Source organism: Henckelia pumila, chromosome 3 (assembly GCF_033568475.1).
Source record: "Henckelia pumila isolate YLH828 chromosome 3, ASM3356847v2, whole genome shotgun sequence".
NCBI classification, from domain to species: Eukaryota; Viridiplantae; Streptophyta; class Magnoliopsida; order Lamiales; family Gesneriaceae; genus Henckelia; species Henckelia pumila.
This window is the reverse complement of record NC_133122.1, coordinates 46,026,982-46,037,684: the sequence shown is the minus strand read 5'-3', so window position 1 is coordinate 46,037,684 and position 10,703 is coordinate 46,026,982. Positions and strand designations below refer to the sequence as shown.

At 32.9% G+C, this 10,703-nt stretch overlaps 2 protein-coding genes across 2 annotated transcripts; both read right to left on the bottom strand.

Moving 5' to 3' along the window:
* Window positions 1–345: 345 nt before the first annotated feature.
* LOC140888641 (protein FAR1-RELATED SEQUENCE 5-like) lies at window positions 346–1,284 on the bottom strand. The gene is made up of 3 exons (XM_073296339.1): window positions 1,102–1,284; window positions 693–960; window positions 346–605 (listed from the first exon to the last, which is right to left on the bottom strand). Exons 1-3 carry the CDS (start codon window positions 1,282–1,284, stop codon window positions 346–348), a joined length of 711 nt encoding a protein of 236 aa, XP_073152440.1.
* A 2,536-nt stretch (window positions 1,285–3,820) lies between these two features.
* On the bottom strand, window positions 3,821–5,554 carry LOC140893356 (benzoate carboxyl methyltransferase-like). Its single transcript, XM_073302414.1, has 5 exons — window positions 5,455–5,554; window positions 5,112–5,331; window positions 4,822–4,994; window positions 4,399–4,656; window positions 3,821–4,320 (listed from the first exon to the last, which is right to left on the bottom strand). The coding sequence occupies exons 1-5, from the start codon at window positions 5,539–5,541 to the stop codon at window positions 3,946–3,948; spliced, it is 1,113 nt and encodes a 370-aa protein (XP_073158515.1). The 5' UTR covers window positions 5,542–5,554; the 3' UTR covers window positions 3,821–3,945.
* Between the last annotated feature and the right edge of the window lie 5,149 nt (window positions 5,555–10,703).

Genomic DNA, 10,703 nt, shown 5'->3' with positions numbered 1-10,703 from the left:
ACGGTTAAAAAACGTTGTAAAACTGTTGTCTATTACGATCAAAGACAAGGGTGGAAAACTGTTATAAAATCGATGTCGTTTTTTATATAAGACAACGTTTTATTTTCAATAATACAACGCTTATACACCATTGTGGTTAAACATCTTAGACAACGGTTTTTTACCGTTGTCTATGACCGTGTTTTTAACAACATAGCCATTAACATCGGTTTTAAACCCCCCTTTAACAACGGTTTTTCACCCTTGTCTTTTGGCGTTTTTGTTGTAGTGGGGTGTTACAGCATGTACTGTAATACATATTCAAAGAACATTTGAAACGAAATATAAACGAGGCTAACGATACTTTCACACAAAATGGTCACATTCCACAAACACATCTACGAACTTGTTAAACAGCCAAACAAAAGACTCGATTTTCTCATCATTTAGAAAGCCACAACCAAAAACAATTGGCTGATGATGATGATTAACTCCTACAAGTGGTGCAAAAATCATCCCATATTTGTTGGTGTTATACGTCGTATCAAACACAATTACATCACCAAATGCACTGTATGCCCTCCTTGATACAACATCCATCCAAAAACACCTCGTCAATATGTTTTCTGAATCAGTCTCTTACGTAAAGAAATATTCAAAATTCTTCTCTTTTTCGGATTCAAAAAACTCGATTAGCGTTTCTGCATCGATACCTTTTTGTTCATTTTTCAGATCTCTCTCAAAGTTTCTAAGATCTGTTTCTGTGCAACCAACATGCTCAGACCCTCCATACTCTATCTCCAATAACCTAATTTGCTGACAAGTTGGCACATTCGCTTCTGAAAATTGTTGAGTCAATGCTTTCTTTGCTGCCGAAACACTGCGATGTGACCGTAGCAAATGTCCCTTTGAATGAGTTGATAGTGGATGATTATGACTTTCCTGAAAAGCACTGATAGCCCAATTTGCTCCATTTTGTGCCTTCACAATTGAAATTTTTGACCTACAACCAGTTCTCACTTGACCTCGAGCTCTTTCTTTTCTCGGTTTCTCACCACTTGGTTGTTTTTTCTTTTCATCTTTATGTCCTTCTTTAGAGCATACAAATTGTTTTCAAACAACCTCATTTTTATTCTTATCTTTCTTGCTATTGTTGATTCTCGTGCTAAATCCAGCTTCTCGGGCATAGTGGTTATAGAACGAAAAAGCCTCATCTACTGAGCCGAATTCCATCCCAAGTTTGGGTTTTCTCTCATCTACAACTTCGGGGATGTATATCTGATCATCACCACTGTTTTCTTCCATGTTCTTCCATGTTTTCTACAGATAAAACCTGTAAAAAAAAAATCAAAATATAAAAGATCTCGGAGATATGTATACTGAAAACATAAAAAAAAATAAGAATCATGAATTAGACTAAACAGAAAAAAAAAGAATAAAGCGATAAGGGCGGATGAAAAGGTAATCAAGATCGTAAAGCTCAACCACTAGAATTCATTGCTTGGCCCTCAATAAAAGAACCAGAAAACTCGAGACTTGAATACAAATCAGTTGCTCTAATCAATTCAAGAAACCCCTTGAATGAAAAATTTTCTTTGATTTTTGAGTACAAATCAATTCGAGCAACCCCAACAAACAACTCCTTCATTCGCAAGAAAGAATTTTGAGTACAAAAGTCAAACAAGAATTTATAAATATGTCTAACTTAGCAACTGATCATTCATAAATTTGATAGAAAAACATTTATAGCTATAGCCATCGAGGGAAAAAAATTATATATAGCTTTTAAAAATACTTATGTTTATAGTTCACATGTACATTACCCTTTTCATGAGACACCCATTTCTAATTTTAGAATCCAATAATTCAAATTTTGTCACACCCTAAATAGCTTACATAGAAAAATGCATGGAGCTTGGCAGGTAACTTGTTATAAAATGAATTATACTACATGTGCATCAGTACATACACGGTTGCATATATTATTATATGTTAGATTTGAAATTACAAAATATTTCAAATGTAATAATGTAAAGATATTTTAATTAAAATAATTTTATAATTTCAAAATTAACGTATCAGTTTGTAACTGTGTAACCTTAGGACATGTACAAGGGGCGAGGAAGCCCTCACGAGGAAGTGGGCTTCCTCGCCCCACTTCCTCTCCTCCCCCCTTCAAGGGGAGAGGATATCGCACGAGGAAAAGTCCTCGTGCGATGATGCAGGCTTGGTTCGCGCGGAATGTCTCCGCGCGATGACCCAGCTGCATTCTTATTTTTTTTGTTTTTTTTTAATTATTAAAACTAATTTTAAAATTTAAAATTTAAAAAAATAATAATAAAAATATTAATTTGATCTTGTAAAAATTAATTTATTTTGTTATTTGTAATTTGTTTAAATTATTTGTACTTTTAAATTTTTTTAATTTCGTATACTTTTTAATTTTATGTAATATTAAATTTTAATTATGTGTAATTTTAATTTTTTTTAACTGTACAAATTTATTTTGTGTTTCAATAAAAATATATTTAATAAAATAAAAAATTAATATTTCAACATCTTCCCTACAATATCATTCCACCATCGTAGAACCAAGCAATGAAGTCTTCATCGCTGACATCATCAAGCAATAAAGTTACCAATTTCATCTCACCAACATCATCTCACCATTGTACATGTACATATATCATTTTTCTTATAAAAATTGTCTCTCTTGTAATCATGTTGTTTTTTTACCAGTCTCAAATATATTATTCAATTTATATTTTTAGTATTATTTTACTCAAATATATTATTTAATTTATATTTTTAGTATTATTTTATATATTATTATAATATCAATTTATCTCTATCAAATTAGATACAATTAACTACCTCTAATCAGTTTCTTCCTCTTAATATATATATATATATATATAAATTGAATAATATATTTGAGACTGGTAAAAAAACAACATGATTACAAGAGACTATTTTTATAAGGAAAATGATATATGTACATATAAGAGCATGTACAATGGTGAGATGATGTTGGTGAGATGAAGTTGGTAACTTCATTGCTTGATTATTCCTCAACTTGATTTGGAAATTTTTTTTACTACATATATATATATATATATATATATATATATATATATATATATAGATCTTTTATGGTGCCCAACTCATATGCCCAACTCCATGCCCACCATGTACAATATGTGAGTTGACCAACACAATTGATGAGTTGACTTATCACATATTATACATGGTGGGCATGAAGTTGGGCATATAGAGTTGGGCACCATAAAAGAACTCTATATATATATATATATATATATAATCCAATAGTTTTAAAATGATAGAGTGTAATTCTCAAGAGTAGGCTACCCACGAGCTCAAAAACCTATACTACACACACACACATATATATATAATTTACAACTAACAATTTATTAAAGAAGCTCTTGTGAACGTGAATCAACAATTTTTCAAAGAAAAATGTTATATTTAAAATGAAGATGTTACACACATACGGATGAGGCTACATGTTAATTTTGAAATTAAAAAACTATTTCAATGAAGATCATACACATGATTACATATTATTTTTGAAATTATAAAATTATATATGTTAACAAAGAGCTTTTCATTCATATATTTAAAATAATTTTATAATTTAAAATATAATATATAATAGAATTAATAACCTTCATTGTACATCTACTAATATAAAACGATAACTAATAGCGAAAAAGCTATCAAGTGCACAAACTAATTTCTCATCAGGAGTAGTTCCTTAAATCAGCCAACATGTACGTACACACACAAAAACACTTGCAATTTTATTACAAACGCCAATTACATATATATCGGTACAAGACATATTTTATTCCCCCAAATTAAACACAATTGCAATATCCACACACAGTACACACATTTTACGTACACAACTCGATCCTTTGATCAGAGGATATATATGATCACTTAATTATTCCTTCTCAATGAGATGACCATAGTATAGTATGACGATTTCTGCTGCTTCAACAAATGCTCAGCCGCTAATTTCTTCGCATATCTCTCAAACACAACATCACAATTTATACAACTACCGAAATGACTCGCCAGCATCGGCTCCGTTACGGCCCGAACGCAGTTTGCCACGAGGTTTGCACTTTGTTTTTCGTCGAAAAAGCTGGGATCGTGGGTCGAGTTCCTGTGCGCATCCCACCTCACCCGGAAAACGTCCTTCTTCCACAATTCGAAGGACCCTTCATTCATGATTATCGCCTCAACTTCTCGTTGGCATGGTGTGTACATTGGCACGTTAAACGAATACAAATCATCTTTCTTGATTATGCCCTAGTACGTATATAGTAAATCAAATTAACGAATTGCTATTTTCATATTAATAATGAAGGCATAAAATTTGAAATATACCTCGACCACCATTTCATGAAGTGTTTGTGCAAGAATTGTGAAATAAGCATTATCATCTATGGAAGAGGGATCTTCAACGGTTCTGCCTACAAACGATAACACCATGCGCCCACCGGAGACCATCTCTTCACCTCTCAAGCTTAGAAATTTGGAGAAATCTCTTTGGTATTGCTTCCCATATGCTTCGAATACCTCCCGAGGACTCGTCGTCGCCATGAATATATTTTCTTTGTTTTGTTTACCTAGTCCTTCGGGGACCTGCAGTGTTGGTGTGCAGCAGCTAGCAGTTGATTTTATTTCTTTTTTTAATTTTTTAATAGTACGTACGTATATATATGTTTTCATCAAGAAATATTTTGTGCCACAAAAAATTTAATTTAGATGATGAAAAATCAAAGTACAAAATTAAACATGCATGCATGCCTGAGAGAGCCAGTGAACGCTATATGAAGAATAAGCAAAGTGAAGAGTCTTGTTCGGAAATAATCTGTGGTAGAAAGACCCCGGCAGACCATATATGCAACATCCTGATCTTTCAATAACCTTTTCATCGTACCTACTTTGCACCCATTTGAACAAACTGTTGAAGTCGTTACCTGTCGCGTCGGGATAAATAAACAATATTATTTAGCTAGCTAGCTACTGGATCAATAATTATTGTTGGAATTAAAATACTGATCATGATTTCTTCAATAATAAAAATTAAATGAAACCTGGAAGATCATTGAGAAAAATCCAAATTTCTTGAAATCTAGCTCTCAAATCCTGGAAAGTTTGCATGATATGGGATACCACCAGAAGAGTGTTGGGGCCGGAAGCACAACCCAAATCCACCATCTTGAAACACCGCTCGGCAAGAAAATATTCTTCGTTTTCAATCATATCTTTTAATGTTTCATCCAAAATAAATCGTGTTTTTGATACCACCACTCTCTGCACATACAATATTATAATTCATAATCAAAATACGACATAAATTAATATAGATATAATCTACGAATACATGCACACACACACATATATATATATATTATAGAGTTAAATAAAAAGAATTGCCTGAAGGCCAGAGTTGTTGGCATAGCTAGTTCTATCATCTCCTGCATTCATTCCAACAAGTTTCTTGAATTCCATCGTCTCACTCATGAGAGACTTATTGTTATAATTGTTATATATATTGGAAACAAATATATAAACATGCATGCAGATTGGAGGTGTATATATACAGATAAAGAGTGAAGCCACAACCTCTAGCTGTAACAGTAAAAAATTATGTGGAGATCAATAATTGGGGTTTTTCGACTACCCCTCTGCAGATGTGGGGCCCACATGTAAATTGGCCAATCATGGCCATGGAATTGCAGAGAGGGTATTACCCCTCTGTATAGGGTACTCGAAGCACCCAATTGATTGAGACTTTAACACATGATCAGATTTGATAAATAGGGTACTTAGAATACTGTGATTTCATATTTATCTTTTGTAAAATCTAATTTTTATATTTAATTGAAATATTTTAATGTTAAAAAAAAGTGTTTTGTTTTTGGCGTATTGGTCCCACATGCGGCATCTCGAGATAGAAAATATGAAAATTTAAGAATGAAATAGACACCAAGATTTACGTGAAAAACCCCCAAAAATTATTAGGGTAAAAACCACGGACAAGATGAAAAAATTCCGTTATAAAATTTGGAGAATAATAACCTTCAAAAATAATAATAATAAGATAACCTTCAAAAATAATAATAATAATATTCTCAAAATAATAATAATAATAATAATAATAATAATAATAAAAGTGAGACAGGGAGAGGTCGTCCCTCGTCAAGTGCCGTATCGTAATTAAACTTTCCCCTTTTTGTTTGGAAAGTAAAACGTTTTTCTCAATTAAAATTGAGAAAATGAGACTACCCCATTTCTAATTATATTTACTATATTGTCCTTTAGCACGCTACGATTAATTGTATATATATATATTACTTTTTTTTTTTTAGTGTGTTTAATAATTTTTGTATGAAAAATATGCATTGTTTTATTATTATATTATACTTATATATTAAATATGATTATTCAGATAGTTTGAATTTGAGATATATAATAAAGAGTATTTGGGAAAAAAATCGAAAAAAAAATTCAGATAGATACGGAAATTACAACTACTAATAATAAAAATAATGATAATGGATAATGATATTATCAATAATAATAATAATAATAATAATCTATATCTATATCTATATATATATAAAAGCAGAGTTTTTACTAAATATAGTAGTTTTTCGCCAAAACATACTTACTATAAATGATAATTATGGATGAAATTTTGTTAAAACTATAGATAATATTTTCGTTTCAAATAATAATAATAATAATATGATGATTAAGGTTATAGATAATGTATTCGGTTCAAATAATACTAATAATATTTTTGGTTAAATTTGTAAAAATAAATTTATACTTACTACTTTTATCAATGTTTGTTTTTTAATTTTAATTGATTTATTGTGTCCATATACAAATTAATCTTACCAAAATATCGTAAATAATTTAAATATCTTGTATATATAAGTCAAATTAATAATAAAAAATTTACGACACAACCTAAAACATTTATATATGCTTCCATATAGTTTTCATAAATGATATATATATATATATATATATATATATATATATATATATAATTTTTGTTAATTTCTTATGCCTATATATATGCAAAATTTTTCATTAATTATATTCACCTACCAAATATATAATTAATTTCAAAACTTTCCAAATTCATATTGAGATTGAAATTAAGAACATTGAAAATATAAAATAATTTTAAATATATCTGCATCGATTATAATATGTTGAATCCGACATTTTGGTGATAACAAACAACAACTCATTGTATAGGAATGTACTGCCAATCTTTTGTATTTAAGGAATCTACTACAACTCCAACCGCAACCGTCTAAACCCTTCAAGTTATCTACCGGAAGCTTGTCAACCGCCTTTGTCTCTCGACCGGTTGCAGTCACAAGCCTATCGACTGGTTATTCAAACCAGCAGAGGATAAATCTATCTACCGGTAGAATGCCAACTGCTTATCAAGATATCTCAAGACAAATACTTGAGACAAGACGTTCATTGCAAGATCTTTTATCAAAAGCAGAACCGGCGTATCAGAAGATCTGTTGACTCTTGCATCGAGAGATAAACCGGCGTATCAGAAGATCTGTTGACTCTTGCATCGAGACAACAGGTTGCACTAAAATGGCAAAAATGCAGAATGGCTACAAATAAAGCATTCGACCGTTTATACCAGTTTTGGACCCTGGAAGTTGTCTGCATTTAAAGAAGTGTACGATCTTCATGCAGAATCATCAATGCATTTATGAAGCATTAAATGTGCATTCAATGCAGCATCAGAACGTTCAAAATAAAGACGTTGATGATTGACCTATATAAAGGGAAGATTGCTCAAGAAGTGACAAGAAGACAAGCAACACGAAAAATCTCAATCAACTCAATCATTTGAATACTATCAGAAGTCCTCATCTGATCTACTGAAGCAATACTTGAGCACACTTACAAGATCATTCACTTGCTGCTCAAATAAACCCTCGCCTACAGTTTACATATCTGATCTTCAAGGATCATCCTAGGGTTTCCAAGCCTCTCGACCGCTCTGCAGTTTGAGAAGCTCAACCGGACTGTATTCATTATTGAAGAGACTTGAAGATACTCTGAAAGCTTCCACCAGTCTGATAAGAACTGAGAATCTTATCTGTGTAAATCTAGGAGTTTCGGATTAGGCATTGGATAAGTCCTAAGTCTGAAATGGGTGTATTGCAAGACGTTGTAATAACCAAAGTCTTCTAGTGAATTCCTTCCTGGAAGAAGGGGAGACGTAGAAGGATTAAGCCTTCGAACTTCCATAAATCGTGCTTTAGTCTTTACTGCATATTTATCTTATATATTGCTCATACATCGTGTTATAACTTGCCTTTGCATCACTAAAACCTCTGAACTATTTCCGCACTATTTAAGTTGTTCAAACTGTTTTAGAAGTTGAGAAAACAGATTAAGTGAACTAAACTTCACTTGATCATTTTGAAAAGAAAGAAAATAAGTTTCAGAGTGTATTCACCCCCCTTCTACCCTCTGAACCGATCCCAACAAGTGGTATCAGAGCGGGTTCCTTTCTCAACTGCTGATCTAAAGTTTTAAAATCATGACTTCTTTCAACAAAATTCCTATGTTTTCTAAAGAAGATTATGATGACTGGAAAATTCGCATGCAGGCACATCTTGCAGCACAGGACGATGACATGCTATATGTCATAACAGACGGTCCTATCAAAATCATGAAGGTCAACCCAGCTCTAACCGATGGTGCAGGACAAATGATTGAGAAACCAAGAGCTGAGTGGACTACTGAGGACAAAAAGAAGGCCAATCTTGACAATGTGGCCCGGGACATCCTATACAAAACACTGGACAAGAACATGTTCAGCAAAATCAAGTCATGCTCCACAGCAAAGGAGATTTGGGAGAAGCTCACTCAGCTGTGTGAAGGAAATGACCAGACCAAGGAAAACAAGCTCACCATGGCCATTCAAAAATATGACAATGCCAAAATGAAGCCAGGGAAAACCATGGCTGAATTTGATGAACGGTTCAGTAGTATCATTTGTGATCTTATTGCTTTAGGAAAAACTTATACTAATCGTGAAATTGCTGTGAAGGTTATGAGAGCTTTGTGTCACGCCCCGAAACCGGGCCTAGTTGACATCGGCGTTGTTTAACAATTTAACATTGAAACAACAAGCCTCGTAGTACAAATCTTGCCAAAAACCAGTCTGTTTCATCAACTATAACTGTTTTTACATAGAAAAACATTAGTGCGAAAATGCGGAAGCGAAATTGAAATTTAAAGTAAAAAAAAAAATATTTCTTCAACTTGAACTGATCCGTCATCACCAACCCCATAACATAATCTGTTCTTTGTCATCTAACTCATCTTCATTCTTATCTGGGGAGGGAGAGTAAATGGGTGAGTGTTTTGGGAAACACTCAGCAATTGGGGGCCAATCGTACACACAAATATCGAATATATATACATGATACGAATTCAATAGGAGTCAAGACAGGAGACAAACAAAATACGAAACAAAGAATCAAGACATATCATAACCGAATCATAACTTATACATGGCACTGTTATTCATCTCGTTAATCCTGGCTACTGATCAGTCCCTAATTGTTACTCCTCTAAGGGGACGAGGCCTTAAACGGTTATTATAACCCACCGCATCAGGGCCTTATCATATCATGTTTTCGGAATTTCCTTACCATTTCTTAATTTGAATCCTAACAGTGCATTTCAAGATCTCATTGCATAACAGAGGAATCGTACAGAAAGAAACATGAAATGAAATCAAAGGACATGAAACAAGGAATGTACGATCGAGTTTTCAAAACAGGAACATCATTCTTTTAAAAAAATATTTATTCATATCTTATCATAATGACCATGGGCTTTTACTGGTTTTGGGCTCCCTCTGGGGCCTTTTCCCACGCATAGGCTCCCTCTGGGGCCTTTTCCCTCACAGGCTTTTCCCAATGCGCCATTATTCAAATCAGAATCATCACAAACGAACATATCACATGGGTATCAATTGGAACGAAAAGGACATAATGAATCTGAACAAAGGCTTAGCAAAGGAATGCATAACGAATCATAAGGTACTTCAAAATGAAGCATAACAAAGGATTCATGTGGAACGAAATATATACGGAATCAAAGGACATAAAACAAACAGTGTACGATCAAGACTTGAAACGGATACTTGGTGATTTCAAATAAGAATAAGCCCAAACAAAGATTTTGATGGTTTCTTAGAATAATGCTTAGAGAATCAAAATTAACAAAAAGAGTCCAATAGAAACAAGACTCAATGATTTCCATCGAATTGAAACAAAGATGGCTTAAAGAAACAAAAACCCACTTACTTGATTCCAACAAAAATTGAAGTATATTGGATCTTTTGGTCAGAACCCTAACTCGAAATTGGATGACACCTCGATCATGACTTTCAACAGCACTCTTGCTCGACTACTTGCTTTGAGCACAAGCTACTCCAGATTCGAAAATTAGGCAGAGTCTCGACCTCTATAGATACTAAATTTTGTGAGATATGGAGAGAGCAAAGCTTGGGTTTGGTGTATCTAATTCCTTCAACCTTGAGCTCTATTTATAGGTGAGGTTTAGTAGAAGGTGAAAGGACACTCTTAATGGTCATAAAAGTCCTTAATCATGTC

Coding starts and splice junctions, on each gene's coding strand:
- LOC140888641 (XM_073296339.1), bottom strand. CDS start 1,284: ATGGAAGAAAACAGTGGTGATGATCAGATATACATCCCCGAAGTTGTA. Junction 961..1,101: donor AAGATAAGAATAAAAATGAG/GTTGTTTGAAAA, acceptor TCAATTGTGAAG/GCACAAAATGGAGCAAATTG. Junction 606..692: donor TCTGAAAAATGAACAAAAAG/GTATCGATGCAG, acceptor AGACTGATTCAG/AAAACATATTGACGAGGTGT.
- LOC140893356 (XM_073302414.1), bottom strand. CDS start 5,541: ATGAGTGAGACGATGGAATTCAAGAAACTTGTTGGAATGAATGCAGGA. Junction 4,995..5,111: donor TTTTCTCAATGATCTTCCAG/GTTTCATTTAAT, acceptor CCGACGCGACAG/GTAACGACTTCAACAGTTTG. Junction 4,321..4,398: donor TTCATGAAATGGTGGTCGAG/GTATATTTCAAA, acceptor TATACGTACTAG/GGCATAATCAAGAAAGATGA.